Genomic DNA, 27,541 nt, shown 5'->3' on the forward strand with positions numbered 1-27,541 from the left:
AGGCGGCGTACAAAAAAGTATCCATTACACTCTAGTGACATGTCACATTGCCAAATCCAAAGAGATGTTCAAAAGAACGGTGATTGTGAGAGGCCCTAATACTGCAGTCGTGCGTATACTTAACTTTACTACTCGAATAGTCCTCCCAAAGAGAGTAAAAGGAAAGGGGACCCAAAGTACATTGGTAGCCTTTGGATAAAAACATGTTAAGTGGACTTTGAAAGAGAGAAGAGAGGTTTTGTGAACACAGACGAGTGAATGGTACACACTGAAGTTCAGTTAAAATAGCGCATCTTTATTGTATCTGGACAATTGTGCAGCAGTGGTGGGACTGAATCACCAATTCATATAATGCCATTTCATTTTCTGCTGTGTTTAACTCATTTGTAATACAGTCTAACATCTTATTAGCACATTGAGCAGGCATCTGTAGTGAGCGCTGCATGATAATGCACAGATCTTTTCTAAAGTACTACAGCTAGTTCATCAGTATCTCTACTGGGTAGAAATAGTTTAGATAATTCTTTCCAATAGGTGTTACCTTGCACTTGGGTACACTGAAGATCTCTTGATTTTTGGCAAATGCATTTATTTTTTAAAAGTTAAAATTTAATAAGTTCCTAAATTAAAATATCTCCATCCACTGTCACAATACTGAATTATCAAATAAGACTAATAAGATAAAGTACAAGATGGATATTAAAAATCCCTGACAGAATCACCTCCACTTTATGGTTCATTTCAGACTAGCGTGGAACCACTTGAAGCTTATATGGATGTGGATGCAATATAGCCCCTAAAATATAGTCCAGATTGACTTCCTTCACTCCCTCTGGAAGCTGGAATGTGAACGCCCGCAGCAGGTTGACAAAGAAGATGAAGAGCTCAGTTCTTGCCATCTGTTCCCCCAAACACACCCGATGCCCTACAGAAGGAACAAGAGAAGGGAATTACTCCTACAAGTGATTGCACAGAGTGAGTCAGAGAAAAGTGAATTTCCAAACAAAATTCTACTGAATCTCTTGGACTCTAAGGTGAGAAGTTGCCTCAGGGGGACATAATCTATGTATTTTTCTTTAGCTGAGAGATGCTAGATATATATCTGGCCCTGGGTATGTCTATGCTTCGAGCCGGGGATGTAATTCACAGGCAGGTCGCAGAGACATGCCCATGCTAACTCACTAAAAATAAAGCATGGCTGCCCCGGTGGGACCAGCAAGAAGGGCTAGCTGCCCCATGTATGTAGCTAGCATCACAGATGCTTGCATACTCGGAGCAGCTAGCTCCACCCATCACTTGTGCTGCCTCATCTACCCTCTATTTGTAGTGTGCTAGCTCGCTCAGAGCTAGTGCTGACATGTTGGCCTAAGATGGAAATTGCATCCCCAGCTCTAAGTATAGGCATAGCCTCTGTCACTATGGTATATTTACAGTGATGAAGTTGCACCCTCTATCTCTTGCCTTTCCTGTCCCCTGTTCTGTGCCAATTACAAAACACTTCAGTTTAGGAGTTAAGTTCTGAGTCACTCTGGAAAAAAATCATGGGGTAACATTTTGAAGATGTGCATAGGAAGATAACCGTAAAACTCCAGTTACTGTCAATGTTTTATCCTAGCGATGTGCTTTCAGAATGTACCTTGAGATACCCACTTCTGTTTTTCTATGATGTAATCTGTGTAAACCAAAGAAAACTTGCCATGCCCAATTTTTAAATGGTTGCCTCGATTGTCTTTCTGCAGTTGTGTGAGTGCCTGTTTGCATACGTGATTGCCAAATCTGCACAGTTTGTTTAATGTGACTACTGTATATATTTCCCAGGATAGTATTTGCCTTTATTGCCACAGCATGACATGATAAATTCATAGGCCTGGTCTACACTAGGCGTTTATGTCGAATTTAGCACCGTTAAATCGAATTAACCCTGCACCCGTCCACACCACGAGGCTATTTAGTTCGACATAGAGGGCTCTTAAATTCGACTTCTGTACTCCTCCCCAACGAGGGGAGTAGCGCTAAATTCGACATGGCCATATCGAATTAGGCTTGGTGTGGATGGAAATCGACGGTAATAGCTCCGGGAGCTATCCCACAGTGCACCACTCTGTTGACGCTCTGGACAGCAGTCCGAGCTCGGATGCTCTGACCAGCCACACAGGAAAAGGCCCGGGAAAATTTGAATTCCTTTTCCTGTCTGGGCAGTTTGAATCTCATTTCCTGTTTGGACAGCGTGGCGAGCTCAGCAGCAGTGGCAACGATGCAGAGCTCTCCAGCAGAGATGGCCGTGCAATCTCAGAATAGAAAGAGGGCCCCAGCATGGACTGATCGGGAAGTCTTGGATCTCATCGCTGTGTGGGGCGATGAGTCCGTGCTTTCCGAGCTGCGCTCTAAAAGACGGAACGCAAAGATCTATGAGAAGATCTCGAAAGCCATGGCAGAGAGAGGATACAGCCGGGATGCAACGCAGTGCCGCGTGAAAATCAAGGAGCTGAGACAAGGCTATCAGAAGACCAAACAGGCAAACGGACGCTCCGGATCCCAGCCCCACACATCCCGTTTCTACGAGGCACTGCATTCCATCCTTGGTGCGGCCGCCATCACTACCCCACCACTGACCGTGTACTCTGAGGATGGGATATTGTCCAGGGCCGGTTCCTCGGACATGTTAGCGGACGGGGAAGATGAGGAAGGAGATGAGGAGGACGAGGCAGTCGGCAGCGCTTACCAAGCTGATTTCCCCGACAGCCAGGAGCTCTTCATCACCCTTACAGAGATCCCCTACCAACCCTCCCCAGCATGTAACCCGGACACAGATTCAGGGGAAGGATCAAGCGGTAAGTGCTTTAAACATATAAACCTGTATTTTGTACAAAACTTGAATATTAATACTAATAACAATCTTTGATTCATGATTTCTTCCCCCTGGGCGCTTAAATAATCACTAACAAGTATTTGTAAAAAAATCAAACAGTGTCCGGTTGTGCATGATTGTGCTGCCCAAGCTGCTCCACTCTTTTTTGTCGCTGCTACTGCAGCTATATGAAAAGCCGGTCTATATGTCCGGGGATAGAGCAGTAGTCCTCCACAGACATCTCCACAAAGCTCTCCTGCAGGTAAAGGGATAGCCTGTTCATCAGGTTCCTGGGGAGAGCGGCTTTACTTGGTCCTCCAAAGTAAGAGACGTTCCCGCGCCAGGAGACAAGCAGGTACTCAGGAATCAGCGCCTTGCAGATCATGGCAGCATAGGGCCCCGGTCTCTGCATGCTTTCTCGAAGCATCCTCCGGATCTCGGTGTCCGGGATCCTCATGAGGGTGATGTCGGTCATGACAACCTGCTTTGAATTAGGTAGGGGACTGTTAGTATTGGGACTGCTTGCAACAAGTTCCTTTACAGAACTGTGACCGCTGGTTTACAGCCACGCGGTGGGGGCAGGAGAGGGTCAGCGTCCAGGGATCTTTCCCTGGCACATCCGCGAGGGGGTGGGACAGGGCCACAGTTCTTGCTTGGCCGACTGATGCCAGCACAGACTGGCATTGCTTTCAATGTGAAAGGTGGCCAGTGGTACTCCTAAAGTTTTAATCTGCAACAAGTCTATGGCTTACCATCTTTGCCTGCTACAGAGAGTACCGTGTCCTGCCCCGGTTCCCAGATCGGCAGTGCAAAAGCCCAGGCACTGAAGGCGAGGTTCGAAAATTCGACCTTGTCCTCAGTGCGCATGTGATAGGTGTGGTTCATGGTCTTGTTCACGGAGAAAGACTATGTTCTTGTGAATCAAGGTTCTTGATTCACAACTACATTTATCTTTCGGAGGAATTCACTGCCTTTTCCTCATTCCCACAGCCACATCTGCAACTGTCTCCCAACCCAGCCTGGAATCACACTCCCAGAGGCTAGCGCACATTAGGCGGAGGAAGAAGAAGACGCGAGAGGACATGTTCTCTGAACTTATGGGCTGCTCCCGAGCCCAGGCAGCACAGCATAACCAGTGGAGGGAGAATTTGTCCCAAATGCACCGGACACACATGGACCGTGAGGAGAGGTGGTGGCAGGAAGACCAGCAGGCGACTCAAACGCTGCTTGGACTAATGAGGGAGCAAACGGACACGCTCCGGCGCCTTGTTGATGTTCTGCAGGAACGGAGGCAGGAGGACAGAGCCCCGCTGCAGTCTATCAGGAACCGCACTCCCCCGCCACCAAGTCCCATACCCCCCTCGCCCAAAGTCCAAAGAAGGAGGGGCGGGAGAGTCCGTGAAAACTCTCACTCCACCCCTGCTGACTGCTCAAGCACCAGAAGGCTGTCATTCCCCAAAATTTGAAAAGTCCTTTCCTGGCCGCCTCAAGCAAGCCCCCGTCCAAGTTTCACCCCCCAGTTTCATGTGTGGTTGTTAATAAAAAATACGTTTTTGTTCATTACTGTTTCAGTCATGCTGTTTTGAGGGAGAGTCTGTCTGCAGGGGGGGAAGGGGCTTGGTAATTGGACAGGACAGTCACCTTTAGCAGGCTACAGAGGCGGGGGCAGGTCCAGCAGCAGGGCACATACACAGTGCACTGACTAGTTACCCTGGTCAGTCTGGGAGGTGGTTTTCATGTTCTGTGCGTGGGGTGGGGGTGGGGGTTGCTCTGTGACTTTGTGGCGGGGGAGGGCAGTTACAGATGTTATGCAGCGATCCTTGTCCTGGATCACAGAGCCACGCAGCAGGGGATCTGTAACCCTCCTCCCCCTGCCATAAAGTCACATAGCCCCCACATACACGCAGTCCCGCTCAGGAGGGCTGGCAGGCTCCGTGGAAACAACCAATCCGCCACTGCGATTCCTGTCATTCCTGGAGTTTAGAAGGATCATTTGCATCAGTACACTACACCCGCTCCCCACCACAGTCTGCGTCCCAGGTTTAAAACATTCCCGCGAAAACAGTAATAAAGACAACGGTGTTCATTAACAAAATAAAACTAAATTTATTTTTTTGCAAGGGGGTGGAGGGGGTCTGTAACTGGAGAGGATAGTCATCCTTAACTGGGTAAAGAAACGGGGGCAGGTTCAGCTTCTCTGTACAGAAACTTTAAAGTCACTGGTCACCCTGCTCAGTGTGGAACCAGGCTTTCAAAGCCTCCCGGATGCACAGCGCGTCCCGCTGTGCTCTTCTAATCGCCCGGCTGTCTGGCTGGGCGTAATCAGATGCCAGGCTATTTGCCTCAACCTCCCACCCCGCCATAAAGGTCTCCCCCTTGCTCTCACACAGATTGTGGAGCACACAGCAAGCAGCTATAACAATGGGGATATTGGTTTCGCTGAGATCACAGCGAGTGAGTAAGCTTCTCCATCTCCCCTTGAGACGTCCAAAAGCACACTCCACCACCATTCTGCACTTGCTCAGCCGGTAGTTGAAGAGTTCTTTTTCAGAGTCCAGGGTGCCAGTGTAGGGCTTCATGAGCCAGGGCATTAGCGGGTAGGCTGGGTCCCCAAGGATCACTGTAGGCATCTCCACATCCCCAAGAGTTATTTTGTGGTCCGGGAAGTAAATACCTTCCTGCAGCCGTCTAAACAGACCAGAGTTCCTGAAGACGCAAGCGTCATGAACCTTGCCCGGCCATCCGACGTTGATGTTGGTAAAACGTCCCCTGTGGTCCACCAGTGCTTGCAGCACCATTGAAAAGTAGCCCTTTCGGTTGACGTACTGGCTGGCCTGGTGGTCCGGTCCCAGGATAGGGATGTGAGTTCCATCTATAGCCCCACCGCAGTTTGGGAATCCGATCGCGGCGAAGCCATCTATGATGACCTCCACGTTTCCCAGGGTCACTACCTTTGAGAGCAGTACCTTGACGATTGCCTTGGCTACTTGCATCACAACAACCCCCACGGTAGATTTGCCCACGCCAAACTGGTTCGCGACAGATCGGTAGCTGTCCGGCGTTGCAAGCTTCCAGAGGGCTATGGCCACTCGCTTCTGGACAGTCAGGGCTGCTCGCATCCGGGTGTCATTGCGCTTCAGGGCAGGGGACAGCAACTCACAAAGTTCCAGGAAAGTCCCCTTCCGCATGCGAAAGTTTCGCAGCCACTGGGATTCGTCCCAGACCTGCAGCACTATGCGGTCCCACCAGTCAGTGCTTGTTTCCCGTGCCCAGAATCGCCGTTCCACAACATCCAGATGACCCATTGTCACCGTGATGTCCTCGGAGCTGGGTCCTGTGCTTTGTGAGAGGTCTGTGCCCCTCTCAGAGTTCAGGCCCTCACCGCGGTGCCGTAGCCTCCTCGCCTGATTCATCTGCATCTGCCTCTGGGAAAGGTGGATGATAACCTGCGAGGCGTTCACAAGTGCCACAACTGCAGCGATGGTCGCAGCGGGATCCATGCTCGCAGTGCTGTGGCGTCAGCGCTGTCACTGACCCGAAAAGTGCGCGAACTGATTTCCCGCCGGCGCTTTCAGGGAGGGAGGGAGGGCGGTATTGACAGACGGATGACGACAATTACCCAAAAGCACCCTCGACCCTTTTTTTTTACCCAGAAGGCATTGGTGGCTCGACCCAGAATTCCAATGGGCAGCGGGGACTGCGGGAACTGTGGGATAGCTGCCCACAGTGCACCGCTTCCAATGTCGACGCTTTCCCCGTTAGTGTGGACTCACAAAGTCGAATTACTGTCCTTAGTGTGGACACACAAGTTCGACTTTGCAATATCGATTCCACATATTCGATTTAAGTGAAATCGAAATACCCTCGTAGTGTAGACATACCCATAGTTAATCTGTCACCTACGCTGAACCCGCAATCCTTTTTTACATTGCTGCTGCCCAATTAACATTCTGTCTGGGTGACTGGTGGTTCTGTCAGTATTTTTATTTATTTTTACAATTAAATCTCCAGTTACTGTGACCTGTTTGCTGCTCTGTACTGCTTTTGTTTCCAACATGATCACCAGATCAATCTGATGTGCATACTTGCAGGGCTAATTCCTTAGTACTTTTTGTCTGTTTCTTTGTCTAATCAAAGGTTAGATACTTGTTTCTCATGCCGTGTAGTGTGTAATATTGCTGTTGAAGAGTCTGATTCTAACTGAAGATCTACCTAGCGATGTTCCACTGAAGATATTAGATACTAGTTTTCTCTAGCTACTAGAGAGGAAAGATTGTCCAGCGACTGTGGTATTTCCATAGGCCTTGGAAAACCCAGGTTCAATTTCCTTCCCCACAACAGACTTCCTGTATGCCATGTAGTGTCTCTGTCACTCAGTTTGCCATCTGTAAAATGGGGATAACAGCACTTCCCTACCTCACAGTGGTTGTGTGAGGATAAATGCATTAAAGATTGTGAGGTGTTGAGTTGCTATGGAAATGGGTCTACCTCAGATAGACAGGTTTCTCCCTTGTTTGTACAGACGCTCCCCAACTTATGCAAGCGTTCCGTTCCGGAACGCCTTGCGTAACTCAAATTTTGCATAAGTCGGAAACGTATACCCGACCATTACGCGCCCCAAAAAACCAAAAACCTATTTCTAGCTTATGGAACTTTTTCCGTAAGTGCGGATTTGCGTAAGTCAGGTTTGCGTAACCCGGGGGACGCCTGTATGCATCTTCAATGTGATTATGTGTAGTTGTGAAATGCTAGACAGATGCATAACTTTTTTGTGTCTATTACACCTCTACCCTGATATAACGCTGTCCTCGGGAGCCAAAAAATCTTACCGCGTTATAGGTGAAATCGCGTTATATTGAACTTGCTTTGATCTGTCGGAGTGCGCAGCCCCACCCCCCCCGGAGCGCTGCTTTACCGTGTTATATCCGAATTCGTGTTATATTGGGTCGCGTTATATCGGGGTAGAGGTGTACATTAGAACCCCTGACCTGAATCCCTGCTGTTTGTTAGTAAGATAATTTTGCCTGAGTCATTCATCATCCATTTTTTTTAACTTTAGTAACCTATAATTTCCTTAGCTCTCGCAGTGAGATATACAGACCAGACAGATTTAGATGCCAATGACATACCTGCTGAGAAAGGTAAGAATGCTTCATTGTTTACAAAGTTGCCATCTGAATCGAGAAAGTGACTCGGGTTAAACTTCCATGGGGTCTCCCAGTGTTCAGAATCGTATACAGCAGAGTGTAAGTTTGGCAATATAATTGTGCCCTGTAAAAAAAGCAAAACTTAATTGTCTTCTATTTGTGAATTAGTCTTTGTTAGCTAAGCAGAGAAAACAGGAGCAGGTTCTCAGCATGTGTAAATCAGTGTGGCTTCATTGACATCAACAGGGCTATACCCTTTTACAGCAGCTGTGTGGTTCAGAGACTGTCTAGCCTCATGTCTCTGTTTATCAGCTTGGTTCACCAGGGTCACATCTGATAGTACTGTACTCAAATGTTCTCTTGCAAATTGACAAGATCTTATGTGACCTCCCCTCTTCCTGCCCTCTCTTTCCTTTTATCACACTCTCTCCTTTTCCTCTGTTACTGACACAGAGGTTTCTAATCTGCCCTCCTTTAATCCGTCTAGCTGCCCCAGCAGCCCGATCCCACCCTACCTCCATATCTCTTCACCCCATTCACCCTCTTCCTTGCTCTCTCTTAACCACTCCTCTCAATAAATGCATGATTTTCTCTTCCCTATCATGAAAAAAATCTAACCTTGACCCCACTTACCTCTCCTATTACAGTCTCCCTGTCCCTCTCCCCTCCACCTCCACACTTATAGAATATGCCTTCTGTAACCACTGCTTTGAGTTCCTCTCCATCCAGTTCTACATCTGAGGCAGCTTTTCTGACATTTCTTCATGGATGTCCAGCTGGAACCTTCAATTCAACTGAGTTTTGGCCTTCTCCCTTCTCCATTTACTCCATTGCTGTGGATAACACCACCACCCTCCCAGTCACTGCAAAACCATAATTTGGATGTTATCAACTTGGCCTTCTCTCCAAACCCACAAATCTAGACTGCAGCCAAGTCTTGCTGCTGCCACCAATATAATATTTCAAAGATTTGGCCTTGTCTGTGTCCAGACTGTCATCTAATCTCAACATTTTATGCCATGAGCCCTATAATCTCTTCCTCTCTGGCTTTGATGTCAGCTACATTGTCCCTCTCAAGTGTATTCAAAATTCTGCTACTAGGATTGTCACTCTAACCACATCAGCCGTCTCTTTCCATTTCTTTGCTGGGTCTGTCTACCCTACTACATCAGACACTAGCTCCTTGTCTTTGCTTTTCTGGCCCTTCACCAGTTAGGGTGGGGCTATCTGTAAGATCTACTGGCATATTGAACTGTTGGCTCCTGCCTTCGCTTTGCCAGTGATGGCAGCCCTAATCATCATCTCCCTCAAACGCCTCTATGCTTTCTCCCACGATCCTCTCATATGTGTGGGGGAAAAAGCTCAATCAAATTCATAAAGCACACCACTGTATCTTTCCCCCTACCCTTAAAATCTACTCTATGCCATGATGCCTACAGGCCCAGACTACTGCAAATCTATGTTCATTTTTCTACTCCCAACCTACTTCCACCCTATTTGCCTGTTCTGTCCGCCTGTTGTGTCCTGTGTCATGTATAGACTGAAAATGTTCTGGGGCAGGGACTGTCGGCTTCGCTAGTTTTCTGAAGTTCTTACCACAGTGGGGCCCCCATCCTTGATTAGGATTGCTAGGCATGAGTGTAACATGAATACTTAGGGCTGGTCTACGCTACACAATTGGGTGGATGTAAGGCACTTTACATTGACCTAATTATGTCAGTTACACACCACAGCTTTGTCTCACTGATGTAGGTGCCCTACTACACTGACATAATAACTCCACCTCCACGAGAGGCATAGGGCTTATGTTGGTGTAGTTAGGCCGACACAGTGTCTGTGTAGCCACAGTGGCTGTTGGCTGTCTTGTTAATTTTACAGCTCCATGCTGGAGCAGTGAAATTGACAAGAAATCTGGACAGCTAGAGCCCGGCTGCCCCCCGCTCCCAGCTGGGCTGCTGCCCGGAGGCTTCCTGCTCAGGGAGCCCAGGCAGCTGCCCCCTGCTCCCAGCTGTGCGGGGAAGCAAGAAGCCTGGGTGGCTGGCCTCCACAACCAGCGGGAAGCCGAGAGCCCGGGGTCGGGGGCAGCTGGGCTCCCAGTGAGGAGCCGCAGGGAGCCGAGAGCCCTGGCTCTCAGCCCCCCTATTCTGCCCCTCTTCAGTCAGTGGAAGTGCTTCTAGTGAGGACGCACGCCACCAAAAGGAGGGTAGTGTGGACATCAGCCACCGCAGTAATTACGGCTGTAAATCTGTAGTGTAGACTGTAGGCTGTAAAAGTGGCTGTAAGTTGACCTAACATAGGTTGACGTACGTCTGTAGTGTAGACGTGCCCTTAGTAATAATGATGCAAAAGAAGCAGGGGTTAGTAACATGGAGAATACCATTGTACCTTTTCAATGGGAAACCCCAGCACTGTTGTATCCTTCACGCACTGTCGAGGGGCCCCGACAGCAGTAATGTTGCTGTAGCGCAAGATCTCATGAATCACAGCATTTGTGTAAGGCAGTTTCTTCCGGTCCTCATAGTAGATTAGTTGGGAAGGTTCCAGGACAGTCTCTAGTTCCTTCTGGACTTTCTCTGCAAAGAAATACTTGGTTTTATTTATAACAGATGAATATTTTCCATCCCTTTTTCTGATTTTCTTTTCAATATGCCCATCTCTTTACAAAGCTGTGTTAACTTGCTATGTGTCCCTTGACTGGACATATACAGTCCAGGGTTTTATAAAATATGTTGCCATGAGATGCTTTGGAGTATGGTTTGATCCCTGCATTGGTTTGAAGTTGATCCTTAGAGAGAGGGAGCGGGTCCCCAGAGCTCAAGGTAATTTCTCAAATGGTACTTCTCTTTCAAATTAATCTTTATAGAAGTGCCTGCGAATTCCCATCTAGATGAAATGAGGGACATTGACATATTCCCATTATATTCACCATATCTTTTGACAGGAAAGTTATAAATACATGTCAGATTAGGTAAATTTTTAGGTTCTGTTCACTGTTTCTACTTTGGCAATGAGAAAGTATTAGTAAGAGAAAATATACTTGTTTTACTTGTGAAATTGCCCCTTTAGCCTGCTATCTCCCCTTGCTATTGTCTTAGTATGAAGGGGGAGACCATAGCCTATATAAGCACCTGCTGGTGTTGCATTTCAGGCAGCTGGTGGGGTGACAGCACATTTCTATTTCTTTTCATATTTCATAGATTAAATTCTCCTTTCTGAGCTGTTGTTAGATATTAACAGCTGAGCACTGATGTTTATTGCTGGCAGGTCACTTTATTTTACAGCACACTATTAATCTGAGCTAATATTTGTTTAGTAACGATGTGCAAACTTTAACTGGGGAGGGATAGCTTAGTGGTTTGAGCATTGGCCTGCTAAACCCAAGGTTGTGAGTTCAATCCTTGAGGAGGCCACTTAGGGATCTGTGGCAAAAATCAGCACTTGGTTCTGCTAGTGAAGGCAGGGAGCTGGACTCAATGACGTTATTTTTTTGGAGGAGAGGAATAGCTCAAGTGGTTTGAGCATTGGCCTGCTAAACCCAGGGTTCTGAGTTCAATCCTTGGGGGGGCCATTTAGGGATCGGGGGCAAAAATCTGTCTGGGGATTGGTCCTGCTTTGAGCAGGGGGTTGGACTAGATGACTTCCTGAGGTCCCTTCCAACCCTGATATTCTATGTGTGTCCCTTTGATGCGCATTCACCCACCTTGGATATCTGGGTATTGCAGCATATAGAGGAGTCCCCAGCACAGGGTGATAGTTGTGGTTTCTGTCCCTCCCAGCAAAAGATCAACCACAGTCTGAACCATGTTATCTTCATTAAAGGTGGACGTGGGGTCATCTTTGGTCTGAAGATGACAGTCACAAGATTTGAAAGCAGAAGGTTCTACAGCAGTACTGTTGACTATGTAGTAATTAACATATTTTTCACAGGTTGGCTGGCCCTTCTAAAGAGACGTAGGTCTTAGCCCATCTGTGACACAGCTAATTTGCTTCCCCTGGTGGAGAGACTGAATCAAGCCATGTGACAGGCAGGTGTGTGACTAAATCGAATCTCTGTGGGGGTAGAAAAACAGAGGCTTGTGGATGGCCAAATGGATGGGGGCTACAGTGTGAAGCTTCAGGGAGAGTATTTCTCTCCTGTAGTGGTTCCAGGGGAAGGGATTTGGGGCTAGGTAGAAAGACCCTTCTGGAAGTTCTTGTTTTCCTTTAGGGAAGAGACCAAGAAGGGGGCCAGGCCTTGTGTCTTCTCCAGTGGCTTAGAGAACAGAGGAAGAGACAATACCACAGCGAAAAGGGGCTCTACCCAGCTTAAGGCTGAGTGGAAAAGCTCTTGTGTTTGTTTTGGAACTTTATGTTGTTAAAATCAGCCCAAAGAAGTGCTGTTATTGGACTTGTGGAAGCCTCTTTTGAGTTTATTGAGGAACCAAGAGAGGAAACTGAGGCTGGGTACTGCAGCACCACCCCTAGCCAAAAGGGGGCACGTGGGAGGCAGCCAACCCTGTTACAATGTTGCTTGATGAAAACTTCTCATGAAATGTCCAACAAATGGGGGAAAAAAACAAAAACACTTCTGAAGTCCCAAATTACAGGAAGATTTGAAATATTAATCTATAATATTATTTTAGCAATCCTTCAACTAAGTCTCTTTGCAGTGGACAGTGAGGCTAAGGAGAAGCTAGTGTTATACAGAGTACGGGCACTTACTTTTGCTATCTGAGCCAGGTAGAAGTCAATGAGATCCTGTGGATCATCTTCTTTCCATCTCTCCTCATGACCTCGGCCCTCGTTCTTAACTAAATTGTGCATAAAATCATTGTACACAAACACTTTCTGGTGAGGTCCTGGGAGATGATGCATAAGCCATGGGAAAGCATCATACATCTATGGGTAAAACATAGGGGAGATGATGTGAGTTCTTTGATATAAGCAAGTGAACCTGAGGGAGTTTAAAGTGTCCTGAAAACTTAAATAAAAGCGTGAAGGGACTGGAGGGTTTACATTTCTAGTAGGAATATGAAACCTTTAACCTCTCCTTTAAGTGGTCAGTTCTGATCTGGACTAAACTAATGTTCTGTTCTATATACATTTTTATACTGTGCTTATTCATGGTAGTATCTGAGTGCTTTCCAGTGCTCATTAAACAACGTGTCTGCACACCTATCATGTAGTTTGTTCTCTCATTCTCTCCCCAGAGGGAGAAGCGTGTACATTGGAGTGTCTTGTTTCAGAAGGGTGTTTTTTTTAATATATGTAAATATACTTGTTGCTCTGTGTTTAGGTAAGAGAAGGCCAGGTTGAAGAAATGCACCTAGCATTAGGTGCGGAAAGTAGTTAGGTCTGTCATGGTCCTTAGTGCCTGGTGGAATTCAATCCACAGTCTCAGGTTGTGACGAAGTGGGACTGTTCTTAATGTTTTCTCTGAATACTGTAGGGGTGCCTCAGTTTCCCCTATGCATTTCTTAAGTCTCTAGGTGGTGGGATAAGGGGGTGTAATTGTTGCAGAGCAAAGGGCCAGTGTACATAAATGGCCGACACTCTGTCTCCTGGCAACTAATGGCCTGGGCCCTTCCCCTCTGCAAGGTGATAGCTAAAGGTGTTGGAGAACAAAGGAATCAGGTGACCTCCTGGCCTGGGAAAGGGACAAAGCCCCGAGGAGGAGGGCCTGGAGGGTGAGGCAGTTTGGGGCTGGCTGGGGATGTGGAGTGAGGGGCAGACTTGGTTGTCTGACTCACTGCCCCCCAAAATGGACCCGGCTGAGGGGTCCTGTTCTCTGTACCTACAAGCTCTGTTTTAGACCATGTTCCTGTCATCAAATAAACCTCTGTTTTACTGGCTGGCTAAGAGCCACGACTGACTGCGAAGTGGGGGTGCAGGACCCTCTGGCTTCCCCAGGACCCCGCCTGGGTGGACTCACTGTGGGAAGCGCACCGAGGGGCAGAGGATGCTGAATGCTCCAGGGTCAGACCCAGGAAGGTGAAGCCGTGTGAGCTTCTTGCCCTGGAGACAATCTGCTCACAGAGAGGAGACTTCACCAGAGTCCTGACTGGCTTCATAGGGAGCAGTTCCAGAGCATCGCCCGGGGACTCTGTGACACAGGTCACCCCCAGATGTTGAGCGTTCCTTTGTGCCAGAGGGGCACAGTCGCTGACCACGGTCTTTGTCCTGGAGCTTTGGACGGCTTTTTAAGTTATGTCTACACTGCAATAAAACACCCTTGGCTCGTCGCTATCAGCTAATTCGGGCTCGCGGGGCTCAGACTGCGGGGCTGTAAAATTGCAGTGCAGATATTGGGGCTCGAGCTGGAGCCTGGGCTCTGGGTCCCTCCCCCATTGCAGGGTCTTAGAGCCTGGGCTTCAGACCAAACACCTATACTGCAATATTATAGCCCCGCAAGCCTGACTCAGCTGACGGGCCAGCTTTGGCTGTTTTATTGCAGTGTAGACAGACCCATCGAGACCATGAGCCCAGGCCATGGAGTGTGTTGACCAGAAGCTGCAGAGCGGGGACATCTGCTCAGTGACTTATGTGTAATGAGCTGGTGGTAGTACTCCTAGTCTAGTTACTAGGGAGCAGGTGCAGTGCCTATACTATAAAACCATGCTGACAATTGTTACCCTGTTCAACCTTCTCACTAAAGAGACTGAGGACTCAGTGGATATCGAGGCTGAAGTAGATGTGTTCCCTCCAAAACAGAGATGAGTTGCACAGTTAGGAAGTCATTTGTGGGAAGCTTTCTTTTACATTGCTTATGCTGTGTTTTGTCTGTGGCTAGAGTATTTTGGTCTCTAGGACTAAACAGAGCAACTTCTGCAGAGTTCACTTACATTTATGTTTTAACTTCTGAAGCACCCCTACTTGAAGGCTTCAGGGTACCCCAAAATACTATCAGTGAATACTAGAATGCCAGAAAGGCAACATAGCCCAATAAACAGATAAACTTCATAGATGTTTAAAATAGGGCTGTCAAATGATTAAACAAATTAATCGCGCGATCAATCACACTGTTAAACTATAATAGAATACCTTTTATTTAAATATTTTGGATGTTTTCTGCATTTTCAAATGTATCAATTTCAATTACAACACAATACAAAGTGTACAGTACTCACTTTATTTTTGATTACAAGTATTTGCACTGTAAAAAAACAAAAGAAATAGTATTTTTCAATTCACCTAATACAAGTACTGTAATGCAATCTCTTTATCATGAAAGTTGAACTTGCAAATGTAGAATTATGTACAAAAAACCTGCATTTAAAATTTTACATTGTTTTATTTTTGGAGCCTGCAAGTCCACTGAGTCCTACTTCTTGTTCAGCCAATCGTTCAGACAAACAAGTTTGTTTACATTTGCAGGAGATATAATGCTGCCCGCTTCTTGTTTACAATGTCACCTGAAAGTGAGAATAGACGTTCACATGGCACTGTTGTAACCGGCATCACAAGATATTTACGTGCCAGATGCGCTAAAGATTCATGTCCCGTCATGCTTCAACCACCATTCCAGGGGACGTGTCCATGCTCATGACGGGTTCTGCTCGATAACAATCTAAGGCAATGCGGACCGACACATGTTCATTTTTATTATCTGAGCCCTGGTCTACACTATGAGTTTAGGTGAATTTAGCAGCGTTAGATCGATTTAACCCTGCACCCGTCCACACGACGAAGCCGTTTTTGTCAACTTAAAGGGCTCTTAAAATTGATTTCTGTACTCCTCCCCGACGAGGGGATTAGCACTGAAATAGACATTGCCGGATTGAATTTGGGGTAGTGTGGACGCAATTCGATGGTATTAGCCTGCGGGAGCTATCCCAGAGTGCTCCATTGTGACCGCTCTGGACAGTACTCTCAACTCAGATGCACTGGCCAGGTACACAGGAAAAGCCCCGCGAACTTTTGAATTTCATTTCCTGTTTGGCCAGCGTGGCAAGCTGATCAGCAGAGGTGACCATGCAGAGCTCATCAGCAGAGGTGACCATGGAGTCCCAGAATCGCAAAAGAGCTCCAGCATGGACCGAACGGGAGGTACTGGATCTGATATCACGCTGTATGGGGAGACGCATCCGTGCTATCCGAACTCCGTTTTCCAAAAGACGAAATGCCCAAATATTTGAAAAAAACTCCAAGGGCATGAAGGACAGAGGCTATAACAGGGACCCGCAGCAGTGCCGCGTGAAACGTAAGGAGCTCAGGCAAGCCTACCAAAGAGGCAAACGGCCACTCTGGGTCAGACCCGCAGACATGCCGCTTCTATGATGAGCTGCATGCAATTCTAGGGGGTGCCCCCACCCCTGTTCGTGGACTCCTGCAAGGGGGGTCTCACGCAACAGGGATGAGGATTTTGGGGATGAGGAAGATAAGGAGGAGGGTAGCGCACAGCAGGCAAGCGGAGAAACCGTTCTCCCCAACAGCCAGGAACTGTTTATCACCCTGGAGACAATACCCTCCCAACCCTCGCAAGGTGGGCTCCCGGACCTTGAAGGCGGAGAAGACACCTCTGGTGAGTGTACCTTTGTAAATATAATACATGGTTTAAAAGCAAGCATGTTTAAGGATTAATTTACCCTGAAGACTTGGCATGCATTCGCGGCCAGTACAGCTACTGGAATGCAGTCAAGCAACATCCGTTCTTTATCTCTCTGTGTTAACCTCAGGAGAGTGATATCATTCATGGTCACCTGGTTGAAATAGGGGAATTTTATTAAGGGGACATTCAGAGGCGGCCGTTCCTGCTGGGCTGTGTGCCTGTATCTGAAAAGAAATCATCCCCGCTGTTAGCCACGCGGTGGGGGGAGGGGTGAAGCGATCATCCCAGATAATTGGATGTGAGGGGGGGTTTAGTTGGGTTTGTGCTGCACGTTAACCCGAAAACCGCAGCCCCTCCTTTTAAATGGCCAATCCATTTTAAATGGCGAACCCAACTGGTGCTTGGTATGGGAAATAAGGGTGCTGCTGTTTGAAACCATTCCCACATGTTATGAAGGTTAGAGAAGCCAAAAGACTGTGGCTTATCATGCTGCCTGCAAGCCGAATTCTGTTGCCCGGCCCAGCGTGCGTGATCTCTCACACCAATCCGGCAGGCCCTCAATATAAGAGGCAAAATGCGACCTTGTACCGAAAGCACATGTGCTATGTAATGTTAGCAGCTTGGTTCACCATGAAAGAGTCTATCCATTGTTCTCTTAAAAAAATGTCTTTTTAAATACTACTCTTCCTTTTTTTCCCTCCCACAGCTGCAAATGTTTCAACGCTCCCCCTATCATCTCCGTCCCAGAGGCTAGTGCAGATAAGAAGGTGAAAAAAATGCACTCGCGATGAAATGCTCTCTGAGCTCCTGCAGTCCTCCCGCACTGAAAGAGCTCAGCAAAATGCGGGGAGGCAGACAATGTCAGAGTCCAGGAAAGCACAAAATGAACGCGAGGACAGGAGGGACGCGTGAGAGGAGAGGTGGCGGGAGCAAGATGATAGGTGGCGGCAGCGTGATGAGAGGAGGCAGGATGCAATGCTGAGGCTACTGGAGGATCAAATGGATATGCTCCGGCGTATGATTGAGCTGCAGGAAAGGCAGCAGGACCACAGACCGCCGCTGCAGCCCCTGTGTAACCAACCGCCCCCCTCCCCAAGTTCCATAGCCTCCTCACCCAGATGCCCAAGAACGTGGGTGCGGGGGCTCCGGGTACCCAACCACTCCACCCCAGAGGACTGCCCAAGCAACAGAAGGCTGGCATTCAATAAGTTTTGAAGTGCAGTGTGGCCTTGTCCTTCCCTCCTCCCCCACCCCACCCGGTGCTTCCCTTCTCCCCCACCCCTCCTGGGCTACCTTGGCAGTTATCCCCCTATTTGTGTGACAAATTAATAAAGAATGCATGAATTTGAAACAACAATGACTTTGCCTCTGCAAGCGGTGATTGAAGGGGGGAGGTCTCAGTTGGCTTACAGGGAAGTAGAGTGAACCAAGGGGGCGGGTTTTCATCAAGGAGAAACAAACAGAACTTTCACACCGTAGCCTGGCCAGTCATGAAACTGGTTTTCAAAGCTTCTCTGATGCGCAGCGCGTCCTGCTGTGCTCTTCTAACCACCCTGGTGTCTGGCTGCGTGTAATCAGCGGCCAGGCGATTTGCCTCAACCTCCCACCCTGCCATAAACGTCTCCCCCTTACTCTCTCAGATATTGTGGAGCACACAGCAAGCAGTAATAACAATGGGAATATTGGTTTCACTGAGGTCTAAGCGAGTCAGTAAACTGCGCCAGCGCGCTTTTAAACGTCCAAATGCACATTCTACCACCATTCTGCACTTGCTCAGCCTATAGTTGAAGAGCTTCTGACTACTGTCAGGGTGCCGGTGTATGGCTTCATGAGCCATGGCATTAAGGGGTAGGCTGGGTCCCCAAAGATAACTGTAGGCATTTCAACATCCCCAACAGTTATTTTCTGGTCTGGAAAGTAAGTCCCTTGCTGCAGCTGTTCAGACCAGAGTTCCTGAAGATGCGAGCGTCATGTACCTTTCCCGGCCATCCCACGTTGATGTTGGTGAAACGTCCCTTGTGATCCACCAGTGCTTGCAGCACCATTGAAAAGTACCCCTTTCGGTTTATGTACTGGCTGCCAAGGTGGTCCGGTCCCAAGATAGTGATACGCGTTCCATCTATTGCCCCACCATAGTTAGGGAATCCCATTGCAGCAAAGCCATCCACTATGACCTGCACATTTCCCAGAGTCACTACCCTTGATAGCAGTAGCTCAGTGATTGCGTTGGCTACTTGGATCACAGCAGCCCCCACCGTAGATTTGCCCACTCCAAATTGATTCCCGACTGACCGGTAGCTGTCTGGCATTGCAAGCTTCCAGAGAGCTATCGCCACTCGCTTGTGAATTGTGAGGGCTGCTCTCATCTTGGTATTCTTGCACTTCAGGGCAGGGGAAAGCAAATCACAAAGTTCCATGAAAGTGCCCTTACGCATGCGAAAGTTTCACAGCCACTGGGAATCATCCCAGACCTGCAACACTATGCGGTCCCACCAGTCTGTGCTTGTTTCCCAGGCCCAGAATCGGCGTTCCACGGCATGAGCCTGCCCCATTGCCACTAGGATGTCCAAATTGCCAGGGCCTGTACTTTGAGAGAAGTCTGTGTCCATGTCCTCATCACTCTCGTCACCACGCTGCCGTCGCCTCCTCACCTGCTTTTGCAGGTTCTGTTTCTGCACATACTGCAGGATAATGCGCGAGGTGTTTACAATGCTCATAACTGCTGCGGTGATCTGAGCGGGCTCCATGCTTGTCGTGATATGGCGTCTGCAGGAGAGCAGAGTGGCAGCGGAAGCAGTGGATTGAAGACCAGTTTTGCAGACCTACTGCACCGTCTGCTGCCAGGACACAACAGCGGCGGTGTCCATTAGCTGAGCTGAGCGGGCTGCACGCTTGCCGTGGTATGGCAAGACAAGAGCAGGAGAGCAGAGTTGCAGTGGAAGCGGCGGATGACGACGGTCATATAGAGGACCTGCGAGACCACCACGAGAGCAGAGTGGCAGCGGAAGCGGTGGTTGGAAGACCAGTTTTGCCAACCTATTGCACCGTCTGCGGCCAGAGCAGGAGAGCAGAGTGGCAGCGGAAGCGGTCGTTCGATGACGACAGTTAGCAGTCCTACTGCACTGTCTGCTGAAAGCAGTATGGCGCCCACACGGAAAAAAGGCATGAAACGATTGTCTGCCATTGATTTCATGGAGGGAGGGGCAACTGATGACATGTACCCAAAACCACCCGCGACAATGTTTTTGCCCCATCAGGCATTGGGAGCTCAATCCAGAATTCCAATGGGCGGTGGAGACTGCGGGAACTGTGGGATGGCTACCCACAGTGCAACGCTCTGAAAGTCGACGCTAGCCTCGGTACTGTGGATACACTCCGACTTAATGCGTTTAGTGGGGACACACACAATTGGCTGTATAAAATCGCTTCCTAAAAAATTGACTTCTATAAATTCAACCTAATTTCGTAGTGTAGACATACCCTGAGTCAGATGCCACCAGCAGAAGGTTGATTTTCTTTTTTGGTGGTTCGGGTTCTGTAGTTTCTGCATCGGAGTGTTGCTCTTTTAAGACTTCTGAAAGCATGCTCCACACCTCGTCCCTCTCAGATTTTGGAAGGCACTTCAGATTCTTAAATCTTGGGTCGAGTGCTGTACTGATCTTTAGAAATCTCACATTGGTACCTTCTTTGCATTTTCTGAAATCTGCAGTGAAAGTGTTCTTAAAATGAGCAACATGTGCTGGGTCACCATCCGAGACTGTTATATCAGGAAATATATGGCAGAATGCGGGTAAAACAGAGTAGGGGCCATACCATTCTCCCCCAAAGAGTTCAGTCACAAATTTAATTAACACATTATTTTTTTAATGAGCGTCATCAGCATGGAAGCATGTCCTCTGGAATGGGGGCCGAAGCATGAAGGGGAATACAAATGTTTAGCATATCTGGCATGTAAATACCTTGCAATGTCAGCTACAAAAGTGCCATGCGAACAGCTGTTCTCACTTTCTGGTGACATTGTAAATAAGAAGAGGGCAGCATTATCTCCTGTAAATGTAAACAAACTTGTTTGTCTTAGTGATTGGCTGAACAAGAAATAGGACTGAGTGGACTTGTAGGCACTGAAGTTTTACATTGTTTTGTTTTTGAGTGCACTTATGTAACACAAAAAATCTACATTTGTAAACTGCACTTTCATGATAAAGAGATTGCACTACAGTACTTGAATGAGGTGAATTGAAAAATACTATTTTTTATCATTTTTAGAGTGCAAATATTTGTAATAAAAAATATACACCTTGATTTCAATTACAACCCTGAATACAATATATATGAAAATGTAGAAAAAACATCCAAAATATTTAATAAATTTCAATTGGTATTCTATTGTTTAACAGTGTGATTAAAACTGCGATTAATCACAATTAATTTTTTTGAGTTAATCTCGTGAGTTAACTGCGATTAATCGACAGCCCTAGTTAAAAAATATGCTTTAGTCATGATGAAATTCTATGGCCTGTGTCATACAAGAGGTCAGACTAGATGATTTGATGGCCCCTTCTGGCCTTAAAAGGAGAAGAAAAAGCACCATCCATACAGAATATACATGCAGATTAGTTTAAACATAAATTCTGAGAGAGAGACTGCAGTATAGAACATACATTTAGGATTTGTAGATCAGATCTTGAGTGAGACTGATCAGAAATCTGCTCAAAATGACAGGGCTTCTAAGTTTTGGATTTTATTAACTGTACTTTTATGTCTCGGTTTCCAAGAACAAAATCAGCATTCCAAGAGCGAGTGTTTGTTAGGGTTTAGTGCTAGCATTTAGAAATCTGGTTTAAGACCCACACGTTTATGTAAACATTTCTTGGTTTTGAAACACATTAAATGATTTGGAAATCTGCCAAAAGAAGTAATGATTTGTACTAATAACTCAAGTCTTGGGCCACATGATTTACTGATGGTGTCCTATAAATAAGACATGAGATCTATGAGGTGTGTATTTATTGCTTCATAAGCAAAAATCCTGCATAATACTTTTTGAAATTATGTCCTGTGGTAGATGTCCATCTCTCTGTACTATGTAGATACAGTAACCATTCAGTAACCAAAAAGAACAGGAGTACTTATGACACCTTAGAAACTAACACATTTATTTGAGCATAAGCTTTCGTGGGCTGCAGTCCACTTCATTGGATGCATGCAGTGGAAAATACAGTAGGAAGATATATACAGAGAACATGAAACAATGGGTGTTACCATACACACTATAACGAGAGTGATCAGTTAAGGTGAGCTATTATCAGTAGGAGAGAAAAAGAACTGTTTGTAGTGGTAATGAAAATGGCCATTTCCAGCAATTGACAAGAAGATATGAGGAACTGTAGGGGGCGGGGGGGGGGGGGGGATAAGCATGGGGAAATAGTTTTACTTTGTGTAATGACCCATCCACTCCCAGTCTTTGTTCAAGCCTAATTTAATGGTGTCCAATTCGCAAATTAATTCCAATTCAGCAGTCTCTCGCTGGAGTCTGTTTTTGACGTTTTTTTTGTTGTAATATGGCGACTTTCAGGTCTGTAATCGAGTGGCCAGGGAGACTGAAGTGTTCTCCAACTGTTTTTTGAATGTTATAGTTCAGTAACCATTAACCCCTCTGGTTTTCCTGGTGAAGCACAGATAAACTCTACAGTGATAAGAACCGGAATAACGGAATGCTCACCCTGCCCCAGATAGTGGCCTGGAAGAAGATCACAAAATAGATGGCTTTGATGAGCCGGTTGAAGGAATCATCCTCACTGGAGAAGCGATGGCCAAAAACCACAGTGCAAATCACATTTGCGACAGCATGGACAATGTGGGTATGGGGGTCGAAGGGTTTCCCTGCAAATACAGCAGGTGTTAGTTAGAACCACTGAATGGACTGTGGTGAGGAGTGTTAACAGGACCATGAAGGAATCTGCACAATAGTACTAACAGTTGTACAATGTAAAGGAGATTGAACTACTTTTAGATAAGTGAGACATTTTACAAAGGAGTGAATTCTATTTAATGTAAATTAAACAGAGGAACTAGAACCTGGAGAGGACTTCCTTTTTCTAAAAGAACTGAAGGTATTTGTGAAGAGATTCATGAAATTTATTTTTGTTAGTCCTTCTCCTTAACTATGGAACGATGAATATAATACGTTAATCTCCTTAACTCTGGAACTACTGAATATAATACGTTTGGAGGAAACAAACCTTGCATCTACGTTTCCCCGTTTGGTCTGTGGCCTGTTTTGTGTGGAATTACTGCATTTTTGCTCCCCTCTGTGCCGTGCATTGAAATAAGAGCATAGGTCCTCAAGTTTCTAGGCAGGAGTTTTAATTTTTCCTTTCTACTGCCGAAGTTTTAGTTTCTTCCAAACTTTGAAATGACCCATCACTTCAGGAGCTCAGGTGCAGTTTAAAACTGAAGTTAATTTTTTTCAGAGAGTATAAAGACAAACATGGTTCAGCTCAAGGCTTTCCTCTGGGTCAAAAGTACACTTGTAAAATGAAAAAGATTGTTACATCGTTCCTCTTGTAGAGCCTGATCCAGCTCCCATTAAAGGAGATGGAAACACTGATTGATTACAGGTTTCCGAGGGGTAGCCGTGTCAATCTGTATCAGCAAAAAGAACGAGGAGTCCTTGTGGCACCTTAGAGACTAACAAATTTATTTGAGCATAAGCTTTCGTGGGCTAAAACCCACTTCATCGGATGCATGCAGTGGAAGATATAGTGGGAGTTGGACTGGGGCCTTAACGGAATATTTCCAAGTATTCACATTTCCAAAGCTATCATTAAAAGGTAAGGTATGTTATTCATTTCATATACACCTGGCTTCAATCTAAATTGATATTGCATTCTACAAAACTGCATTACAATAATGTTGTTTAGGTGGCAAAGAGAAGTGCTCAAAAGTTAGCAAATGCTAAATTAAAGATTGCCTGGGCAACGTTAATTTCGCTGTCTTGTGCATCCAGACTGAATAAAGGTCCTGGGGGCGTGTGTGTGTATGTGTAAGTGTATGAATGATCAGGTAATTAAAGTATCAGAGGGGTAGCCGTGTTAGTCTGGATCTGTAAAAAGCAACAAAGAGTCCCGTGGCACCTTAAAGACCAACAGATGTAATGGAGCGTAAGCTTTCGTGGGTGAATGCCCACTTCGTCAGACGCATGTAATGGAAATTTCCAGAGGCAAGTATAAATATGCAGGCAAGAATCAGTCTGGAGATAACGAGGTTAGTTCAATCAGGGAGGGTGAGCCCCTCTTCTAGCAGTTGAGGTGTGAACACCAAGGGAGGAGAAACTGCTAGAAGAGGGCCTCACCCTCCCTGATTGAACTAACCTCGTTATCTCCAGACTGGTTCTTGCCTGCATATTTATACCTGCCTCTGGAAATTTCCATTACATGCGTCTGACGAAGTGGGCATTCACCCACGAAAGCTTACGCTCCAATACATCTGTTAGTCTTTAAGGTGCCACGGGACTCTTTGTTGCTTTTTACAGGTAATTAAAGGCTATTATAATGAATTTGCATGAGAGGGAAAAATTCAGGTTCCAACAGCAATCTTAATTCTGGCATTTCCTATCTTTCAAGTGCTTGACTTTGCAACCTAAATAACTATGATTTTAATGTGGTTTTCTATGTGTAATTCCCGGGGGGCGGTTCTAAAGGAAAAAGGGAAAAAGCAAGCTATATTTTGTGCACCAATAACAGCCCCACCTGTTCCTCCCATACATCATCAGGGTTTGTACCCTGAACCTGCAGCATTGCAGCAGAGACTGCTGCCTCTGGAGCGACAGGACTATTTAGGCATTCCCCATATAGCATAGGGTGCTGCTGCTTTGGTGGTGTAAACCTGACTTTTTAGAATATTTATGTTCAGTTATTATTCTCTTGGCATTCTGCCACAATGTTACTGAACAACACAAGTGAGGGAAGGGAGATGGTGATTTTCAGTGGTTTATATTTCATCCAGGCCTGCATGAAATTTCATGGGAAAAGGGAAAGGCATGTCTCTAGCCTGAGGGCCCACTCCCGGCCGAATTTCAAAGGTCTCCTGCAGGCAATGGAATTGTAAAGCCACCCACAAAAAGTCACAAGAATTTTGTGTAATGGAAAGTGTTAGGTAACTTTAAAGATAGGGATTGTTCCAGCTCCCCGTGTTATCAATAGGACAGTGATACGAATGAGAAATAAAAATTGGTTTCAGTGTATTAATTTTTAAAAATGTTAAATGTCAATCTGTACACTCAAACCTGAGCACTCCTCCTAAAGTGCTTCATCCACTTAGGCAATTAAGAAACCCATAACAGTCCCCACCAGCATGAGGCACCATCTTTATATCATTCAAGAACAGAAGTGCTCTTAGGCTGTGGGAGTGATAACAAGTCTGTCTTATATATAGAGAGAATAGCTTTACATTTCAATCTTTCAAAGAATTTACCTTTCTGACTTGCAAAGACCTCCACCAGGTGTCTGGTCTCCTCCTGTATTCGGTGCTCCAGGCTTTTCTTACCCAGTCCCAGGCTCTTTAGAAATGTCATACCAATGCGTCTCTGCTGCTTCCAGGTGTGACCGCTTGTCAGGAAAATACCTGAGGACAATAGAAACACCATTATGCTCTTGCTAGGAAGGAAACCCTTTTATATCAGAAGGCAAGTTTAAATTAAGATGCATTTTTCTATTAAGAGGAAACAAGACATACTTTACAGATTTTGAGCTGTGATCTGTTACTTGGGTTTCTATCACCATTAGTATAACTATATATCTTTTTATAGTCACATCCCTGGAAAACTCCATGGTGGCAGCTTTTGGAGAGGATAGAATAACTCATCTATTGGTGTGACAGATGTGCTTAATTCTATAGGCAAACCTTTGAATACATGTCAGTTGAATACATTTTGTATGTGGAGACAGTCTTTTTAAAATTAAGCCAAATTAAGGCCAACTTGGTAGGCACATTTTTCTCTGAATCCTATGGAAATAAAAGAAGCATAGCCAGTGATGTGTTATGTGAGTAAGTATTACAGGATTTGTCTTTTTTGGTCTGTTTTTCTCTTTCTTAATATTGCAGTTCTGAATGGAGCCTTGCTGTCCAACTGTATAAGTACCACATGGCAAGACAGTATCTGGGAAGAATTCTCTGCCTTAGAATGCCACCTTTATACTTCAATATTATTCCTTGCAAAAAAGTAATATCTTTTACCTTTTTCTCCCATCAGATCCCTATAGAAGGGGGTGAGAGGCCGTCCAGAAATCTCTTCTGAATGGGAGAGAAGGCCTTCTTTTACTGCTTTGTATCCATTCAATACAATCACAGGTGTCTGTCCCATCCACACTGTGTAAATGTTGCCATAGATGTTGGTTAACTGGAGAGTTGATAACCATAAGTCAGAAAAATTGACAGCAACCAGCAGATCTGTTGAAAGGCTTCTTTCAGATGTTTTCTATAAATCTGGCTAAACCCATTTGCCTCTGACTGAATTGGATTAGAGTTTACAACAGAATTTAGCCTCCTAATGTAACACACTTTGGGTATGGAATGCCAGTCCTACTCCATTTTATGCAACATGGATATTAAGCATTAGATAGAACACCATTCAACAGGAGGGAAAACGCTACAAAAGGAGAACCAAAGAGCTTCTTCTAAAATATTACATCAGCTCAAAGTTAAAGTGAATAAACAGACACTTGTTATTTTTTCTTTTGTTTTTTTGTATTTGTTTTTTCCTTTTTGTTTTCATTTATTGCGAATTATTGAATGTGTTTGCTTCTCTCAGTGTCACTGTAGGCAGAGAACTATTTTTGCACTTTGTTTCTTTTCTTACTGCTTCCCTGTGATTTTTCTTAACTTTCTTCTCATTGCCTTTTCTCAGGTCAGACTTGTATTTTCTCCTGAAACAGGGTTGAAGTGAATTTCTTACTATTGTAATTATTTAAACTGTTTCTCAAGAGAATGGCACTTCAGCAAAACAGGAATTCAGTTTTTCCTGCTCCATCTTAAAACCAATGGTCTGGGTTATTGCAAAATTTTGTTTTAGGGTGTACAGTTGGCCATGTTATGGAGATCAAAGTTCTCACAGCCTGGAGACATTTCACTGATATCAGTGCCAATATAGCATAGTGCCTCCTGCAAGAAAAGTCCTGCCATGGATGCCTTATAGAATGAGATACCCACAATATATATAGCAGAGAGTGAGTCCAAACCATCACTAGAATATAATGAGTTGCTTTTTAGAAGAAGGCTGAATCTTCTGTATCTATTACCTAGTGCCACTCGCAGTCTGGAAGAAATACCAGAGAAGCGACGACCTGTTCTGCCTCTGGCAAAACAGGATATCTACATTGTCTCAGAACCACTTTGGAAACAATAGGGCCTGATCCAAGATCCAGTGAAGGCAACGGAAAGACTCCCATTGATATCAATGGGTTTTGGATCAGGGTCTCACTGCTTCACACTGGGCTTGTGATAATAAAGTCTGTACATTATAAATATACGTATTTGGACATTCTTAGAGAGAGAACAGCAAAAGGAAAGAAGAAAAATATCAATTGAAAGTGATTATTCTTTTTTCCCAGCAATGCAGTTCCCCACGTCTCTTGTGTTTGGGTAATGATTAAGTCAGGCTGAGGAATACCATATAACTGAATAGGTAACTCCTGTGCAATACCAATTTTAAATCCACCCCAATCATTCCAAGCCTCTCTACTTCAGTCAAGTCCAGTATTCTACTAAAATAAATACCTTAAGAAGATCTTCTCGCTGAAGTTTAAAGTCCAGCAGCCATAAGTTGCCAATAATGGGCAGGGGAGTTGGTCCAGGAGGAAGCAGTCTACGTGTCCATTGCAACTTCAGAAATTGCACAATCAGGAGAAACACAATCAGAGCGACTGAAACCTCAGTTATCCCCAACATCTCACCGTGCTGTGTTATCAATTTCCTTTCTGCCTGGGCACTATCTCTCTGAAAATTGTTTGGGAGCTGCAT

General features: G+C 45.8%; 1 protein-coding gene across 1 annotated transcript; it reads right to left on the reverse strand.

Moving 5' to 3' along the window:
• Window positions 1-746: 746 nt before the first annotated feature.
• Window positions 747-27,541, reverse strand: LOC135883760 (cytochrome P450 2J5-like). Its single transcript, XM_065411003.1, has 9 exons — window positions 27,299-27,541; window positions 25,760-25,922; window positions 24,998-25,147; window positions 22,245-22,405; window positions 12,697-12,873; window positions 11,696-11,837; window positions 10,381-10,568; window positions 7,978-8,119; window positions 747-925 (listed from the first exon to the last, which is right to left on the reverse strand). The coding sequence occupies exons 1-9, from the start codon at window positions 27,539-27,541 to the stop codon at window positions 747-749; spliced, it is 1,545 nt and encodes a 514-aa protein (XP_065267075.1).

The sequence above is a fragment of the Emys orbicularis genome, chromosome 9 (assembly GCF_028017835.1).
Source record: "Emys orbicularis isolate rEmyOrb1 chromosome 9, rEmyOrb1.hap1, whole genome shotgun sequence".
Taxonomy (NCBI): Eukaryota; Metazoa; Chordata; order Testudines; family Emydidae; genus Emys; species Emys orbicularis.

Coding starts and splice junctions, on each gene's coding strand:
- LOC135883760 (XM_065411003.1), bottom strand. CDS start 27,541: ATGCAGCTCCCAAACAATTTTCAGAGAGATAGTGCCCAGGCAGAAAGG. Junction 25,148..25,759: donor GGATCTGATGGGAGAAAAAG/GTAAAAGATATT, acceptor TATTGTCCTCAG/GTATTTTCCTGACAAGCGGT. Junction 12,874..22,244: donor AGGCCACTATCTGGGGCAGG/GTGAGCATTCCG, acceptor TTTTACCCATAG/ATGTATGATGCTTTCCCATG.